We start from the raw sequence: 20,063 nt of genomic DNA, 5'->3' as shown, positions 1-20,063 counted from the left end.
TCTCAAAACATTTGCTCTCCAGTAAGCCCCTGGCATCAGCTCCTCATTTTCCCCTCCCTCTGCATTCCCCCCTCCCTCATGAACCTTGAAAATTTATGTTATTATTTTGTCATATCTTACACTGTCCGACGTCTCCCTTTACCCACTTTTCTGTTGTCTGTCCCCCAGGGAGGAGGTTATATGTAGATCCTTGTGATCGGTTCCCCCTTTCTAGCCCACCCTCCCTCCACCCTCCCGGTATCTCCACTCTCACCACTGGTCCTGAAGGGTCATCCTCCTTGGATTCCCTGTGTGCTTCACTTTTTACTTCTTACACTCTTTAGAATCTTATTTCAAGTTTTCTCTCTATTTTTTCATATATTTTATATCACAAAAGATCCTATGTCTCCATTGCATATTAAAATTAATTTATCAACTACACAACACGTGTATATAGCCATGTACATGTATAGTAAAATGCTTGGGTAATCTAAAATATTAGTAACACTATGAATCTGAATCAACTTGATGGTAATGGTGAGAGTATTAAAACTAAACTTAACCTCTAATTGCTTAATATTAGTAACACTATGAATTGGAATCAACTTGATGACAGTGGGTTAGAGTATTAAAACTAAACTTAACTTCGAATTGCTTATTAAGATAGTTTTAAAATAAGTTACAAAATGTATTATTAACCACAGTAAATAAAGCAAAATTTTGATCCTTTTGACTATAACTCTTGTCTATCAGAATTGCCATTTATAAAGACCTAAAAGCCTATAAGGTAAGTTTAATTAGGACATCAATAAACATGTTTATCAAATAGATACTTTATTTCCAAATAATTTGTTGTAAAAAAACCAGGGTAATAGCTACATGACTGAATTAGTGATGGATCATAATCTCTATCAGTAACCCATCAAAAATAAGTTTATATGACATGTTTTTGTATAATTTCCTTTTTAGATCAAAGAAAGCAAAGAATTCAATTGATAAATCAACTGAGACGGACAATGGTTATGTATCCCTTGATGGGAAGAAGACTTTTAAAAGCAGTGAAGATGGAATATTAACCCATGAGCCTCAGTGTGAAAACATTCACTCAGAAGAGACAGCCTGGAACTCAGGAACACTCAGGAACATTCCCAGCAAAGTAAGTGTAGTTTAAAACAAAGGCAATTTGTATGTACAATAATGTGAAGTGGTTCGATATAGTGATTTTCCATGAATTGTGTATTTTGTCCAGAGCTTATTCTGAGACCTTATGAATCACACTGATGAAGTAGAAAATAAAGTGTTATGATTAAACTTGATTGCCAATACAACCTGACTTCTCTAAATTATATAACAGCTCTGGTTTTTCCAACATGTTAAAACACTTTATATTTTGTAGTTGGCACTTGTTAGTCTTTACCTTTTATTTCCTTGTTTCTGTTGGTAGGCTAAAATTTGCACTAGTCATTCCAAAATAATTTTAGAAGCCATTTGTATTATGAAGTTGGATTGCCATTCATATTCACTGTTAGAAAATATTATCGTGTTTTTCCTATATCGTTGGTATCAGTACATCTATTTTATTTTGCTTTTTAATCTGAAAATAATTCTTTATTGAACACATATTTGTTAAGGAGAATAATAATTTGTGTGCTTTTCCAAAAGAACAATTAAACAGGCTACTGCTTAGAAGCTTACTGTTTTCCTGCTTTATTTTGTGGAATTTTTCTCATTAGACAATTAAAAAAAATGACCAAGTTATTATATTTAGCAATGTGAGGACTCATATTTTGTGTTGAGGAAAATAAGAGATTTTCTAATCTTACGTATATGTGACTCCCAGTTAGTATACATACTTTCAATACTATAGAACAGCATGGAGCTGCAGTAAAATATATAGTCCTGTACTCTGTTTGATTGTGGATGTTCTAAGCATTTACCTTCGGAGCCTCACATCCCTGACACCACTCAACATAGGTCTTTTGTTAAGCTTGTAAACATATAGTATTGAAACCTATTTTCAGGTATGTAGGACTTACTAAAAAGTATATGAGAAAAAAATGCAGGTATTGATAAAACTTAAGACTCTGGGATGTCTCAATTTAGAATTTTTGTACTTTAGATATCCCTTACAATTAGATTGCACAAAATATGTATCGAATGTGAAAAATTATCTTTCCTTGCCCCATAAATCATTAATAAATCAGTGCTGAGTCTTATAATAGGTGGCATCTTCTATTTGAGAAAATATTATAATTAGTTCATCACAATGCCTAGCTACCTTTTGTTCTCTCAGGTTCTTTTCAGTGAGCTCTGCCCCGTTTTTACACACACACCCCTTTTTTCTCTTGATTTTGTAAGGGTTTAATATCCTTTTATGAGAAAAATTGATCTGGGTTTATACTTGACAAAAGGTTGTTGCATTTAAAATTTAAATAACAGTATAATCACTGATTCATGACATTTTTTTCCCCAGAAAATAAGATAGATAAATTGCTTTGAGGTATTTGGAGGGGGTTTCAAAAAGTTACAGAAAAATTCCATTTTATTTTAAATTTATTTTTTCCATTACCATTTTGTAGTTCCCGTGTGTGTGCGCAATTTTTAATTTTAACACTATTAAGTTTTGTCAGCAATAACTTGCACTCTCTCTGTCCTCCCAATTTAGGATACCCAGAGGACAATAGCAAATGTCTCTGATGAAGTCTCCAGTGAGGAAGGCCCTGAAGCAGGATACCCAGCACGCCGTCACGTGGACAGGACTTCTGGAAGCATTCTTCGGAATAGAAAGTCACACCATTATAAGAAACCTTACCCTAATGAGGTATACACTTTGGCCTTACATATACACACACAGCCTATCTCTTATGTTACTGAGTTGAAACTTCTTTCAACAATTGGATATTATTGTGAAAATAAAAAAATGTTTCCTATTAGTATTAATATTTTGTATTGTTATATGATCAGATTTCATAGAGTAGCAGCTTCAGATTCATGTACTGCCATCATTTTGATAAGCAGACACATATCACACACTCGTACATTGTCTCTGAAGACTCCTCCATTCAGTGGGCGGTTTGCTTTGAAAGAGGCATCGTGCAGAGAGAATCTGTGAACTCTCAGGTCAGTTCCTTCCACACTTTGACGGGCTTCATGGCTTCTTGAGTTTGGCAAATGAGCTGTTCTGAGTGACTTCCTTCACACTGTCACCACTCAAGTTCTGGGTTTTTCCTTTGTTAATGGATTTTTTATTCTTACCTAAACTCTTGCAACTCTGTCACATATCTTAAAAACTATTTTTAAAAGAAACAATTTCATTCAGTTATATTTCCACTTTTTATACTAAGGATAGAATATTTCTTTAGGTTCAATAAAAATGAATTATTTTTAATGTAACTTTTTGATAACACTCCCTTTCTTTTTAGTCTACAGTTGTCCTTTTTCCCTTGATAATGTAGAAGGAGTCCTCTGAAGAAGCAGTTATTAGAGCATGCTGTACTAAATTGAGATCTCGGGCTGTTGGGATTTCAAGAGTTGCTCTTTGTATAGTTTTCTCTGTGATGGTTTCTCTAGTTAACCTTTTAAGTGACTGTGACTGCGTCTCTTAGTGACAAATGTCAGTGTGTCTGTTCCTTGTCTCCTCACCCACATCATCTGATAAATTATCCCCTGTTCTTGATTAAGCCAGTAGCCTTGTGAAATCCACAGGCCTGCTCACTGGCTCTATAGTTAGAAGTCAATTGTGCAGGAAGAGAGGCAGAGTGGTCTCTAAAGATAAGGTATTTGGCTTTAGAGGTTGTTTTTTTCACTCTGTGACATTTGTTCTTCTTGATTTTCAGCTATGGTTTGAATTATTGACGTTCTTGAAGAGGCCGTCCACTATTTTAATAAATACATTGTTGTTAAAATAATTTGGTTGGCTGAGTATGGCTAATGATTAGCTAATTAACCTTAGTTTTAAATCTCACCAATGATTTAAAAAAGTATATAAAAATAAAATCTTGTATTTGATTTCTTCATCTGTAACTAGACGAAATTGAAATGCTGCATCTAGTTCCCAAAATAATTGACCCTTTTATAATCTTAAATGAGCTTTAAATGACCTTTAAAAAAAGGGAAAAATGACTCTCCTTTGAATAAGTAAAATTAAGACAGAAGATAATAAGTGCTCTTGTACATCCTTTTTTACAGTACAAGTGACTAATTTCAGATTACCAGTGATATTTTTGTCTTTAGACTGAGGCACTAAAATAGTGTTTGGGAAAGCACTTTGTGTCTTGGTGGGGCTGATATGCCTCATTTTAGGATGACCAGGTAGCAGCCAGCCATTTATTATAAATAGCTCAAATGTGGATATTATAGATGTGCTTTTTATGGATATTTAATTTTTCAGGAAGAATTGTCCGACCTTCTGTAGGATGAGCTTGGTATATCTTATACCAGGCTGCCATGTGTTTGGATACCAAGGGGGCTGAGGGTGAGGTGCGGATCTTGCCATTGATACATAGTCTTTGATTGAATCCCATGGGGTTTGGGGCATTTTTGTATGTGTGTGTGTGCCACCTTCTACTATCTACTATAAAAAGAGCTTTCCAGAGTAGAATGAAAGATAATGGAATTTTTCCACAAACGCTTTTGAAGCTCCCTATCCCTGGACTATAGATGGCCTGCTGAGGAACAACTCCTGCTTGCCCTTTCCTATTATATAAAGTCACCCTCACAGGAACTAGTCCCTACTGGCAGCAGATTCTTCATCACAAGCACGTTCAGTGTCAGCATGGGCAGCGTGTCAATCAGTAAACGAATGGAAGGTTAAATAACGTTAGGCACCTGGTCAGATGTTTCTACAAATTCTTAAAAGACACAGGAACAGAAGTCGTTCTCATCCCAGGAACTATCTGTATCCAGTTTGATGTTTCAGGTCTCCTGTTAGGAGAGAGTAGGGAAAATATTTGATTCTTGGCATGGAGGGAAAACATCCTGGTGATCTGACAACTTTGTAAGTATTTGATGTGATTACTACTCTATCCTCCCTTGTTTAACTCTCCAAGTACTTTTCATCTGCATCCTCAATTGTAGACAGACATTTTCTCTAGTGAAGGTAACATCTGATGGGAAGTTTAATCACAAAACCATGTGCTTCGTTGGAGTCCCACTATTGAAGTGACTTTCAGAAAATTATATCACTCATCTCAGCTTCATTTTCTGCACCTGTAAAAGAAAGAGAGCCCGCCTCATCAGATGGTTAGGATTAAGTAAGATTATGTGCCTATTAACAGGCCAAAGCATTTATGCTGTAAATATTTACTACTTTCAAGTAAAGAATTTGCCTCCTTAGAATTTGGTTATATGTTTAGTTTTAATTGTCTATCTAATGATTTGAAATGAATAGAGCTACCAAATCAAATATGGTAAACCAAGACACTTTAATTAATTCTAAAAGTTCATGTTTTTAAATTTTAGTCATCAGTTGGTTGTGAAATTCATAGTGCCTATTAAATATTCCAGATATAATTCTGATTGAATTATAAACAATTATAGACAATAGTGTTAAAACTTTACATCTGTAAAATAACCCTTTTATTAATCAGTATTTGGCAAAAATATGCTTATAAAGAATTACAGACTTTTTCTTAGTCCTGAAATCACCCATTCATTTTCGTTAAACAGGCATCTAGATTTTAACCATATTACTCATTTCTGATTACCAAGGTTGTTTCAGAAATTATTGATAGCTAAATTAGCTTTCCAATATTTTAAATTGGCAATTACTGAATATTTAACAACTTCTTTGCTTTGTCATCTAATGACGACTGCCATGATGAGAGTTGCTTCAGCTTCAAATATTCTAATTGACATAGTGAGTATGAACTAGTATTGGAGTAGTGTTTACAAAACAAAGCAGACTGATTCTCTCCTCCCCTCTTTTTCTTTCTATACTTTTCCTCTCTTTATGTCTTAGTAATTAAAAAAAATTTTTACTGCTCTTTTCCCCCTAATAATTCTCCCAGAAGCACTCTGTCAACAAACCATTTTATGTCCATGGTGACTCATTCTAATACCAACAAAAGAGCCATCAGTAATGTGCCTTACTCATTCAGAATATTGTGCTACCTGTGTTAAAGATGGCTGGAAATAGTGTTTAGTTTCTGTCCTCTGTGGACTTAGTGTTCTAGTATGTTTCAAACTGATATCTGAAATTATGAAATATATGAATATTTAAATAATGCACACAACATTGTAATTGTTGGAAAATAATGCATAATATTTTGCCAATTCAATAACAAAATGATAACTCATCCAGGGACAAAATATAATCACTAGATCATAAATCTCTAACTATATTTGGCCTACTGCCTCTTTTCAGGAAAAAGGAAAAAAATTATCCAGTGTAAGCACATATTCTTAAACCTCTCTGCTTTGTGCCAGTTATGTACTGAAAACTACAGGATAGCTCATTTCATTTTCAACCTTTCTTTAAGGTGGGTTTTAGTTCCTACTGATAACTGAAGAAACTGCGGCTAAGAAACAAGGGGCAAGCCAGCTAGTAAGGGGAGAGGATGGCATATCCAGTTACTTTGTTGAGCAGGCTTTAATGGAGAATGGGGTTAATGATAAGAGGTGGTAACATCATCAGAGACTCGAGTGGCAAAGGACAGGCTGTGTATGACAGAGGAGTAACCCCATGTCGCTGGAGAAGAGGACTTATGCAGAAGTAGAAGACCGGGTCAGTGGGAGCACACTGTGGGAGACGAGCTCACTGGGTGAAGAGTAACTCTTAAAAAGAAATTAAAAAATGTGAGCATACTGGTCTACAAGGAGGACTTACATTTTAATTAAGTAAAAAGTTCTTTTAGATTAGTTTATAAAATGAAATTTTCCCCCAAAAATCTCATTTTGAAGTCTTTTTTTACATTAACCATTTTTAGAGGGAAATTAATTAGAAATTGTTTAACTTAGGCTTTTAATTTTTTCTTTTATTCTATAGGTTATCTCAGAAACATAATGGCAATTTTCTGCATGATTTTTAGTTTTATTACTTTTATGTACTTCTATTTGAGAAACAAATGCAGTAGATAAGTAAAATTATTACTAAACATTAGAGTAAGAAAATAACTCCCAATAAACACAGCAGTTAAAGTCAGCTAATATTCATTGTCCAGTTTATATGAACCTAGGCTAGTTTCTGCTTGCCAGTATTCTGAGCATTATGTAAAATACAAGAGAAAATAAGTGAAATATTTGCATGGCAAGTATCACTGAGCTGTTAAATAAAATCAAATTTAAAAATGTTTGCTGTATATTCCACTATCCTTTGATGGTGTTTGGGTTGTTTTAGCAAACAGTTAATGCATGGTTCTGATAGAATCCTTTGCGATGGAAAGGGTACATAAATTGTATTAATGTCAAAGAATATCTTGATTTCAGGATGCCCCTAAATCGGGTACTAGTTGCAGCTCTCGCTGTTCAAGTTCCAGACAGGATTCTGAGAGCACAAGGCCAGAATCTGAAACAGAAGATGTGTTATGGGAAGACTTGTTACATTGTGCAGAATGCCGTTCATCTTGTACCAGTGAGACTGATGTGGAAAATCCTCAGATTAATCCCTGTGTGAAAAAAGAATATAGAGATGACCCTTTTCATCAGGTTGGTTTACAGTGTTGGGTTATGTGGGACTATCAGCCAAGCCCCTTTGAATATGTATGCAAATTTTATAGAGGTGAAGAAAAATCTTACAATTAAAATGATATTTCTGTGATTTTTCTGTTTTCCTATGTGAGCTGTGGTCTGATTTCATTAGAACATAGAATCTCAGTCTTTATATCACAATTAAATTTTTTACCTTGCAAATATATTCCCGAGAAGTTGTTGGTAAATGGAGTTTTGTACATTGCGTTTGGATACAATATTAGTCTCTTTCTCATTCAACACACTTAATGGCCAGATTCATCTGCATCTGTAGACTGAATTACCACTTGTACAATTGGTTTGATTGTCTGTTTCTTGGGAATATCAGCTTTACCTCCTGGCACCTGTCAGTAGCCCCATGGATCATTGCCACCATATTGAACAGTACAGATCTACAAATAAGATAACTTTATTTGAATGTCTCAGCAGTACCTCAAGGTGTCCCTGCCCTCTTCTGAACCTCTGTGTCCTGTTGCATGCAAATATTGGTGAATTGCATTTCTGTTTACCTACTCACCTGTCTAGAAACCTGCTGGTCATTTTAGAGTCTTTACTCCTCTTAGCATTCTTTTCTCCCTTTCATCCACCTCCACATCAAATTCTGTCAAACAAACAAAACAGGTAAACTACTAGTGACTAGAGACAGATGAGAATACCCTTAATTTGATTAAGGGTAGCTACCAAACAGCCTTCTGAAAACTGGTAATTAATAGTGAAATTCTAGAAGCATTTCTATTAAAAGAAGAATAAGACAAAGCAATCCATTATCCATACTTTTCCTATCAGAGTCCTAACAACATGTTTGCTTGACAGCTTTTGGTTGAAGATTGACTCATCTAAAGTTCACACTAGGAAACAACATGTCAAGAATAGAAATGTAATTTTAAATGACAACAAAGTGACTTTTCCTATTAGGTATAAACATTAATTCTAAAGCTATACCGTATATACTCGTTTATAAGCCAAGTTTTTCAGCATATTTTTATGTAGTTTCTGTGGTAAAATTAGGTGCCTCAACTGATATTCAGGTCGGCTTCTACTTGAGTATATACGGTAGTAATTGGAATGCATGGTATAGGGATACTATGAACGAACGAATACGTAAACAAAAAAAAACTAAACCCGCAGCCAGTGAGTTGATTCCGACTAATAGTAACCCCATATAGCAGCGGTTCTTAACCTGTGGGTCGAGACCCTTTTGTGGCTTGAATGACCCTTTCACAGGGGTTGCCCGATTTATAACACAAAATTACAGTTATGAAGTAGCAATGAAAATAATTTTATGGTTGGGGGGGTCACCACAACATGAGGAATTATATTAAATATGTTAATATATTAATTAATGTAATAAATGGTATTAATGTATTAAAGACATTTGGAAGGTTGAGAAACACTGCTATATAGGGTTTCTGTGGCCATAAATCTCTATAGGAATAGATAATCCATCTTTCTCTTACTGAGTGGCTAGTGTGTTTGAACTGTAGACCTTGTGATTATTACCTGTCCAGTGCTTACCCAACAGTGCCTCCAGGGTTAGGGATACCTCCTTGTACAGGGATGTCAAAACCAAACTTCCTGCCGTGGAGTCAATTCAGATGCATAACAACCTAGCTTGACAGGGTAGCATGGCCTCCTGGGTTTCTGAGGCTGTAAATATTCACAGGAGTATGGAGCCTCATCTTTCTCTGGGGGATTAGCTCTCAATTTCAAATTCCTGGCCTTGCATTTAGCAGCTCAACTGTCTCCACCCCCTGGGCTCCTTTGTATACTGGTAAGCCAACCAAAACTCACTGTCTTCGAATCAGTGACAATGCATAGTGAGTCTGTAGGTCAGGGTAGAACTGCCCCTGTGAGTTTCTGTGGCTACAGCTTTTTTCAGGAGTAGAAAGCCCTGTCTTCTGAGGAGGGCTGGTGGTTTTGACTTATGCTGACCTCTTGCTTAGCAGTCCAGTTGTAACCACTGTACCATTGGGATATGGAACAGAAAACCCAGTCTAGATCCACAGTGTGTGGTTTCCTATTACAAATCAAGGGAAAGGACTACCTTTCAGCAAATAGTTCTGAGTCAAAAGATTATTTGTGTATAAAAACTTAGTACCTGAATGAAAAGGCAAAACTTCAAAACATTTAGTAAGAAACAGGGAAGAAAATTGTTATTTTGATGTACAAAGACTTCAAAACAAAATACAAAGAATACAAACTTAAAATTGGAGATATTGATAAACTTGAATATTTCAAAACTCTACAAATTGAATGCAAGTATTATTAAAGGATGAGCCACTGGATGGGAGAAGGTATAACACATTAAGTAACATTAACTATCCAAAATTTAATTTATAGAACATACTAAAACCTTACAAATGAACAGGTAAAAGGCAAATGGTTCAGTAGAAAATTGGACAGAGGGTGGCAACTCATGTAGGTGACTACTAAGTAAGGATGGTCATCTTCTACCAAGGAAATGTAAATATGAACAATGAGATACTATTTCAGATTGATAAGACTGTCAGAAATGTAAAGATCTGATAAATTGGCACTATTGGCAAGAATGTGAAAAAATGGGAACTCTAGAACTGGTGTTAACATGGATTTATGTAACTAAATAGAACAGCTGCTTGTCATGATTTAGTAAAATTGGAGGTCTGTGTGCGCCAGGAAATTCACTTCCAGACAATCCCAGAAAATAAGCACAAAGCTTTATAAGATGTTCATTGCATTGTTTGTGATAGTGAAATATTTAAATTTATTAGAATGAATAAATCATTTCATGCAAATAAATCATGATAATAAAATACAGCAGGGAAATAGAATGAGCTTAGCTCTATTAACATGGATAAATTTTATAAATATAATTTTGAATGAAAAAAGTCATAGAATGATACATGCAGTATATCTTTTACATGTAGTTTTAATGCATGTTGAACTCATTATTTATAGATTGATGTATATGCAGTAAAAATGTAAAAACATGCAAGGGAATAATGTCAAGTTAAGGATAATATATCTGTTGAATAAAGGAAGGGAATGGAAGCAAGGAATGGTACAAAGTAGGTTATTTTTATCAATGTTTTAGTAACATTTCTGAAGCAAATATTGGGGAAGGATGCTAAAATAAGACAGAGATTAGTAGTACTATGTCTCTGATTGAAATTTTTCCATTTAAAAATATGTCCACCAATATTGACTTTTGCTACAGAAGGGTGAGCTTTGTTTCAGGGAGTTGAGGCGTTATAAGGAATGAGGTGGTAGAATGTCATACATCATTCTTTTTTAAGAATCATGGTCTTGAAAGTATGGAGAGTGTGAAATAATAGTTAGATGGAGAAGTACTGTTGGTCTGTTTTGTACCTTAGAAGAAACACCAGTCAGGAGGAATTAAGATAGGTACAAGAGGCGGTTGGGGGAGGGGGGGAGGTGGAGCCATAAATACTGGTTAGAATGATTTTCCCCTCGAGATTCTGGAGGGGAATAATTAGAAAGTTTTGCTTTGGACAAGGAGAACGCCTTTCCTAACAAGAAGGATGGGAAGATGGGGTCATGCAGCAAAGAAGACAGTCACTTCCTAAAGAATTCTCTTCTGAGACATGTGAAAGAACAGGGGTCTACTGACAACAAGGAGGGAGATCATGTGGATGGTGGTCAAGTCTTGAAGCTATTGTTTGTGAGGATTGAAGTTCAGGGAGAGTGTGTGTATGAACATGAGTACAAGCCAATGAACACATAAGATATATGCATCTTACTGTTGAGGGAACAGCCAGAATCTGGAACTCTGAATTTCTAGTTGCTCATTCCATATATTTATGCAATGGTTCTCTCGAATATAGCTATATTAATCATACCAATAGCTAACATTTAATGAGCACTTGCTATATGCTGTTTACTGTGCAAGTGATCTAGATTTATAATATCATATAATTCTAACAACCATATTTGAGACTGTAGTTAATTTTTTTATTTTATAGGTGAGGAAATTGATGCCCAGAGAAGTTGGATAATGTGTCCAAATTCATAGTAACTCAGTATTTAATAAAGTGTTTTCTTTTGAAAGGAGTTTGGTAGGGTTAATTGAAATGTTAGATCTAGGATCTAGACATTATATGTAAAGAAAGTGAAGCCAAGATAAGACTGCGAGATTGACTGAAAGATAGGTGTGCCAAAGGAGAAGCGTCCTAGAAGTGAACATATGGGAGACCTGATAGTCCGTGGGACTGTGGCTAAGGACTCGGCAGTAAAGCAGTCTGTGTAAGGCCATGTCCAGGATGCGGTATGGGGTTTTCTGTAGGTCTGGGATTGAAGAAGAATAAAATAAGGCTTTCGTGACCCTATATAGGGTTTCTGAGGTTGCGAGTCTTATATGGGAGCACTTAGCCTCATGTTCTGCACAGGCCAGTGGCTCTGCATCCTTGACCTTGTGTTTAGTAGTCCAGTGTTTACTAGACATGCTTCCAAAAAAGAGTGAAAGGAAAATAGGACATTGTGTGAGTCATCTGCATGCTGCTTGACATGATTAAGGATTATCACTGGAGTAAGGTTGAGGGAGATGCCACTGGGCTATTTCCCCAGCAATACATTCGGCAGTATAGCAACATAAAAAACAGAATGTAGGTTTTTTGCTTACTGTCTTGTACAGTGCTCGTGTTTAATAATTATTAGTCGAGAGACTGTGTGAAACAAAAGTAGTTTTTCGGTTAGCTCCCCCAAAAAGTAGGCTTTTCATAAACAATTTAAAAAATAGTTTTGTGGATACTAACCAGAACAAACTGAAGGAAAAAAATGTCTCAAATTGCAATATTGAGAGATCCTGTGGACAAAGTATTGAATGATGCAGGAAGCATCAAGAGGAAATAGAAAGAATATACAGAATCACTGTACCAAAAAGATTAGATCACCATTCTACTGTTTCAGAAGGTAGCGTATGATACAGAACTAGTGATGCTGAAGAAGAAGTCCAAGGTGCACTGAAGGCATTGGCAAACAAACAACACACTGGGAATTGATGAATACCAGCTGAGATGCTTCAAAAATACTGTTGCAAGCAACACTGGAAGCACTTGTATGCCAGGAAATTTGGATGACCACGCAACTGTAAGAGATTCATATTTGTGACCATTCCAAAGAAAGATGATTTGATGGAATGTGAGCAATATTTCTTAACATCGCATGCAAATTTTTGCTGAAGATAATTTAAAATTGGCTGCAATCGTACATTTGAAGGGAGCTGCCAGAAATTCATGTCCCTTTCCGAAGAGGAGGTGGCATCTGAGAGAGCGTTGCTGATATCAGTTGAGTATTGGCCAGAAGCATAATGTACTAGCTAGATCATTACCTGTGTGTTTTTCTCCTGTTTGTTTAAAAATATTCAACATTTAATTAAATGGAGGGGGAAATGGCACAATGAATGTCTACATACATGCCACCTCGAGTCAGTAATTAACATTTTCCAATATATGCTTCATGTACATACATACATGTAATTTGCTAAAACCATTTTAAGATATATTAGAAACATTTCAACACTTTGCTCCTGTTTTTAAAATTTTAGCCTTGATTAGTTTCCCTCCTCCCCACTTTTTACTTTTATGGCACTGATTTAGTTTTAAGACTGAATGAGATCTGATCTCTTCTGTACCATATTCTGATCTTGCTGAATTATTTCTTTTACATTATCATGTAATTTGTTCCTTTATCTGCAGTGTTTTCTGCAAGTGGTAACTTAAACCTAAACACTTGATTAAACTCCCACATATAACTAATCAGCAATATTTAGGGAGATGATGTTCTGCCACTCGGAAAATCCTAGTAGAGGTTACTATCCTACTTTCATCTGTGAATTTTGGTATCAAAGTATCTCTAATATTAACACAGTAAATTTTCAATTTGTAAGCGTTTCCTTTTTTAAAATTTTAAACATTTCCATGAATGATTTGCTTTACACACACGAGATTCACTAATTTTCTTATGGAAGATTTACTGTTTAATTGAAAGGTGAGTGCTTTCCTTCATTTTGATTTGTCTGACTCCCGTATGATAGCAACTATCGCCACTCATATTCTAAGAGATTGATGTATTTCCCAGAGTGTCGGCATCATCAAGAGAATTAGGAAATATGGGAGGTGGTGGGAAATATTGGTGACCAGAAGGAAATGGAAGGAGCAGGGTGTTGGTGGGGCCATTGAATTTTAGGGCCTGGCTTTCCTTACTCCACACCTGCATTGGCATCAGGGGTGGCATAGGTAGAGATGAATTTTATGCATTAGCTTTAGACTTGATATGATTTGGGTTATTTCTAGGTGACCTGAAGAAGTTCTCACTTTCATCTGCTGAAATTTAATTCATTTTCATTCTCTTAAGCATTCTGGTGTATATTAACTCCTTCAAAAATTGGGAAAAGTAGATTGGACCGATTTGTGCTCTTCTCTGTTTCCATAGCCAGCATCAACCACAAGTGTCTCTGACTCACAGGAAGCAGTGGTACCTTGGACATATGCAGCCATCTTCTTTTTTTAAAATCATTTTATTAGGGGCACATACAACTCTTATCGCCATCCACACATACATCAATTGTGTAAAGCATGTTGGTACATTCATTGCCCTCATTATTCTCAAAACATTTGCTTTCCACTTAAGCCCCTGGCATCAGCTCCTCATTTTCCCCCCTCCCTGCCTGCCCCCCCGAACCCTTGATAATTTACAAATTATTATTTTGTCATATCTTGACTTGTCCGACGTCTCCCTTCACTCACTTTTCTGTTGTCCGTCCCCCAGAGAGGGTGTCACATGTAGATCCTTGTAATTGGTTCTTCCTTTTCAACTCACCCTCCCAGTATTGCCACTCACACCACTGGTCCTGAAGGGATCACCTGCCCTGGATTCCCTGTGTTTCTACTTCCTATCTGTACCAGTGTACATCCTCTGGTCTAGCCAGATTTGTAAGGTAGACTTGGGATCATGATAGTTGGGGTGGGGCGGGGTAGGAAGCAGTTAGGAACTAGAAGAAAGTTGTATGTTTCATCGTTGCTACACTGCACCCTGACTGGCAGCCATCTGCGAAAGGCAGACCTTTATTATCAATTTCTCATTGCTTTAGTGCAATGAGTGTAGTAGGTAGCCTTTCTTTTTTTTCTCCTGTGGATTTTTTAGGTAAGTCTTTTAGTGTGAAGCTTAACAAATGCCCATTCTTTAGAGCATGTTTAAATGAAGCTACAGCTATATCATAGGTTTTGATCAACACTGTATCATCCCAAATGTCAGAATCATAACTTTGACCTGTGCCACACTGGATGGAACTACACCTGTCTTACCGCTTGGAGATGCCTTTGCCACCACTTACTGCCATAGCCCATCTTTACGTCTATTTTATTGACCACACAAAGGTACTCAGTTGTGTGGCTCCTAACAAATTATTTTAAGGTTACGAGGAATAGGAATTTCACTACACTACACTCTATGGTGCTTGTGCAGAAACTATACATAGATTGAGGCAGTCATTTGAACAGAACTAAGGGGAAATCATATAAATCTAATGTGCATTAGAATTATATTCTTTCACCATACTTACTAATCTGAATGCTGAGCAAATAATCTAAGAAGCTGGGCTATTTAAAGAGAAACCACAGAATCAGGATTGAAGAAAGGCTCATTCACAATTAAAGATAGGTAGATGACACAGACTTGCTTGCTGAAAACCAGGACTTGAAGCGTTTACTGATGAAGATAGAAGACTACAGCCTTCAGTATGGATTATACTTCAAATGGACAGAAAAGAAGAATCCCCACAAATGGCCAATAAGCAGAGTCGTGATAGATAGAGCATTAAGGTTGCCAAGGATTTAATTTTACATGGCTCTAAAGTCAGTATCCATGGAAGCAGCAGTCAAGAAATTAAATAATGTGTTTCACCAGGCAAATTTGCTGCAAAAGACCTCTACAGTATTAAAAGCAAAGAAGTTACTTTGAGGACTAAGTGGTGTGCGATCCAAGCCCTCATATGCATAGAAAAGTGGATAATGAGGAAGACCAAAGAAGGATCAATACCTTTGAATTATGATGTTGCTGATGAATATTGACTATATTACTGCCTTGAATAGCATCTGTCTTGGAAGAAGATAGTCAAAGTGCTTCATAAGTTGGAGATGGGGAGACTGCATCTCGCATATTTTGGACGTTATCAGAAAGGACCAGTCCTTGGGAAAGGACATTGTATTTGGTATGAAGAGAGTCAGCGACAAAAGAGGCGGACTCAATAAACTGGATGTCCACAGTGGCTACAATGGGTTTAAGCAGGCATGGGATTCCTTCTATTGCACGTAGGATGGCTGTGTTCCAGAAGTCACGCAGCAGCACCCAACAACGCAAGTTCGTCACACCATTCTTTTTTTAAAAATTATTTTATTGAGGCTCATGCAATTCTTATCACAATTCACCCATACATCAATTGTGTAAAGCACACTTATACATTCATTGCCCTCATCATTCTCAAAACCCACTTTCCGCTTGGGTTCCTGGTATCAGCTCCTCATTTTCGTCAACCATTCATTTGCAGTAAAATAAATTTCTTAAAATTATTTTGCTGTACACATATTATAAGTTTATATTGATTTTGTTTTTGAAGTAGACTAGCTTTACATATGTCTTTTTTTATATTCATGCTTCTAAAACTTCTGTTTGCAGTTTTGCTAGTGGCCAAAGAATGAAAATAAGCTTTAATAAGAAGCTACCACATTTTTATTTGTTTTTTAATCAGATTCTACTAGGTTTGGTGGTCATCCTATTCTGCTTACCAGAAAGATGAAAAGAGAGTAGGGGTTCCAGAACATTAGAAATCTGTGTAACCAAATGTATAGTTTTGGGGTTGATTTTCTTTGTAAACAGTGACACCCATTTCCAAAGAGAGGCCCTTTCTCCTCTAATTGTGACTGAGTATATAATAACATTGAAAGTCATAGTCAAGTGAAACATAATTTTAGTAGGTGAATTCAGATTCTAATGGCTGCAGTTCTCACCCTTGGAAGTACCCATCAAGTGGTTGCCTTGGTGAATTTACTTGAAGGAAAACATGCTACCATTTAAGCATTAAGGTTGTAGGTTATCAGGCAGTTTTGAATGAACAAGGAGCAAAACGGTTCAGATTTTGAATGAACATAAAGAACAAGCATTGAAGGCACTTCCAAATTTTAATTCAAAACATAGGAAGAGAAACCCTATGTGATAAGATGGCATCCTTGCTTCTGCTGTTTTCCCTGGCTCCTTGGAATGTTTCATTTGATGCTGTTCTCTGCACTGACTGGTATGTAGGCCAGTGTGTGTTTCATTCACCAAGACTCAGAACACGTTTGATAAACACAGGTGAGGTTTCTCGAATGAATTGCTATCCACTGTCCAATTGCTATCTTCTGTCTTGCTGTCGCTTTCTAGAAATAAGAAAATGACAAAATGATCTCAAGGCCTGGTTAGAGTGGCTGTGCAAGGTGTTTTTTTTTTCCTTAGCCCCCCCCCTTTTTTTAGGAAGGACAATGACAAGCTTTTTTATTTCCTGTCCTTAAGTGAATCTTCTTGGTATTGATAGTCCTTTCTTCACATAGTTAGGGAGACCTTTAATTCTGTTAAAGAACGAGACTTGGAAACAGAAGGAGCAGCAGCCTATATGTACATCAGCGGTTAAAACCTGTTCTCTCTCAAGCTTGACACCTTTTATTCCACATCCCACATTTCTTGTGCCTCTCTTTTTGTTTCTATTATTTTTCAAAATAATAATGGTTCCAGGAAAGCATTTGACTCTGTATTAACTGCGAGTCAATGCCAACTCACAGCAACCATAGAACAGGGTAGAACTGCCCAAGTGAGTTTCCAAGACTAACTGCTTACAGAAGTAGAAAGCCCGTCTTTCTCTCTCAGCGGCTTGTGGTTCTAACTGCAGACCTTGCAGTTAGCAGCCCAGCGTGGAACCACTAAGCCACCTGGACTCTTTCATAACCCTTAAGACCCTCAAATAGTGAGAGGTATACTAACATTACAACTTTGTATCATGAAGAAAATAAAAAAGTTAAACCTCATTCTAGCTAAATAAGGGTTAAAAAGAGCTTAGCCCATTGCATGACTTCTGACTTTATGGTTAGCTGATAATTATTCATCAGTTTTATTGTGTTTAGAGAAAATATTGTATGACTTTACATAAAGAAATTAATATAGGATATCAGAGTAATAGTACTAGTTTCCTGTTTTCTTACATACTATTATTTTGTAGTTTCAGTGAACACGAATCATGGATCTTTACTCCCCCTAGAGGAAAATACTATATTTCTTCAGTCTGTGGAATCTTTCCTTTACCATATTTTAATCACCATTTGCCCTAAAAAGAATAATTGTAGCTATAGTAGATGCTTCTATTTATTGTTAAATGATACTTTTAAGTATAATGTTAAAATTTGAATAATAGAATATCAAAGATATATTGTTTATTTTTATAGATTGCTTTTAGTGCCAAATGTAGCATTTTATATAAAATGTATGTCAACCCCCCAAAATTTTTTGAATAGTTTTATTAGGGGCTCATACAACTCTTATCACAATCCATACATACATCAATTGTGAAAAACACAATTGTACATTCGTTACCCTCATCATTCTCAAAACATTTGCTCTCCACTTAAGCCCCTGGCATCAGGTCATTATTTTCCCCCCTCCCTTCCCACTCGCCCCCTCATGAACCCTTGATAATTTATAAATTATTATTTTGTCATATCTTACCCTGTCCGACATTTCCCTTCACCCACTGTTCTGTTCTCCGTCCCCCAGGGAGGAGGTCATATGTAGATCCATGTACTTGGTTCCCACTTTACAAATCACCCTCCCTCTACCCTCCCAGTATGGCCACTCACACTACTGGTCATGAAGGGATCATCTGCCCTGGATTACATGTGTTTCCAGTTACTATCTGTACCAGTGTACATATCTCTGGTCTAATCAGACTTGCAAGGTAGAATTGGGATCATGGTCATAGGTGGGGAGGAAGCATTTAGGAACTAGAGGAAAGTTGAATTTTTTATCTTTGCTACAGCGCACCCTGACTGACACGTCTCCTCCCCAAGACCCTTCTGTAAGGTGATGTCCAGTGGCCTACAAATGGGCTTTGGGTCTCCACTCCGCACTCCCCCCCCCCATTCACTATGATAAGATTTGTTTTGATGACGCCTGCTACCTGATCCCCTTGACAATTGGTGATTGCATAGGCTGGTGTACTTCTTCCATGTGGGCTTTGTTGCTTCTGAGCTAGGTGGCCGCTTGTTTACCTTCAAGCCTTTAAGACTCCAGATGCTATATCTTTTGATAGCTGGTCACCATCAGCTTTCTTTGCCACATTTGCTTATGCACCCATTTGTTTTCAGCGATCGTATCATATCAGGGAGGTGAGCACACAATGATAGGATTTTTTGTTCTTTGATGCCTAATATCTAATCCCATCGACACCTCATGAGCACACAGGCTGGTGTGTTTCTTCCATGTGGGCTTTGTTGCTTCTGAGCTAGATGGCCGCTTGTTTACCTTCAAGCCTTTAAGACCCCAGGCACTATATCTTTTGGTAGTCAGGTACCATCAGCTTTGTTCACCACATTTGCTTATTCTCCTGCTTTGTCTTCAGTGGTTGTGTCGGGAAGGTGGTTATGTAGGGAAGGTGAGAATGCCAATTTAATAGAAGAAAGTATTCTTGCATTGAGGGAGTGCTTGAGTGGAGGCCCAATGTCCTTCTGCTACCTTAATACTAAACCTATAAATATATGCACATAGATCTATTTCCCCATCCTCATATATAATATATTTGCATATGTGCATGCCTTTATCGAGAACTCTATAGTTTCCCTTTACCTTCCAGCTCTTTCCTCTATTTCCCTTGACTTTCCTCCTGCCCCACTATCAAACTCAGTTTCCACCAGGGTTTTAGCAATTCCTCTTGGTTACATTACCCTTGACCATGCCCTACCAGGCCTCCCACACCCTCCTCACCACCGATTTGGATCACTTGTTGTTTCCTGGACCCTGGATTTGTTAACACCACTACCTTTCCCCCCACCCCCTCCATCTCCCATGTTCCCCGGAACTGTCAATCCCGTTGTTTTCTCCAGATTGCTCATCCAACCTATCTTATTTAGACAAACCCGCAGAGATAATAACATGCACAAAAACAAGACAGAGAAAAATCAAGCAATAATATACAACAAAACAAGAAACCAGTGACAAAAAGCAAAACAAAACACAACCAGAAAGAAAAGCTTGTAGTTCGTTAAGGATTGTTTGTTGGCCTTTAGGAGTGTTTTCTAGTCCAGTCTTTTGGGGCACCATGCTCTGGCCCCAAAGTCCACCATTAGCATTCCCTGGGGACCTTGCCATTCTGTTCCCTTGCT

The 20,063-nt window shown here is 36.9% G+C and overlaps 1 protein-coding gene across 5 annotated transcripts in view; it reads left to right on the top strand.

The window, feature by feature from the left end:
• Nucleotides 1–20,063, top strand: part of PHTF2 (putative homeodomain transcription factor 2) — a 142,456-nt gene that overhangs the window by 103,849 nt on the left and 18,544 nt on the right. For 3 of the 5 annotated variants that reach the window (XM_075558488.1, XM_075558490.1, XM_075558487.1), the window contains 3 exons: nt 949–1,135; nt 2,645–2,800; nt 7,405–7,623. In XM_075558488.1, the coding sequence (XP_075414603.1) occupies nt 949–1,135; nt 2,645–2,800; nt 7,405–7,623 (562 nt within the window). Of the gene's footprint in view, nt 1–948; nt 1,136–2,644; nt 2,801–7,404; nt 7,624–20,063 lie in introns of those variants that run through there. The other 2 variants (XM_075558491.1, XM_075558489.1) reach the window with 2 other exon arrangements.

The sequence above is a fragment of the Tenrec ecaudatus genome, chromosome 9, assembly GCF_050624435.1.
Source record: "Tenrec ecaudatus isolate mTenEca1 chromosome 9, mTenEca1.hap1, whole genome shotgun sequence".
In the NCBI taxonomy this organism is placed as follows: Eukaryota; Metazoa; Chordata; class Mammalia; order Afrosoricida; family Tenrecidae; genus Tenrec; species Tenrec ecaudatus.
The sequence above is the reverse complement of the archived record's forward strand: the minus strand, read 5'-3'. Positions and strand labels throughout refer to the sequence as shown.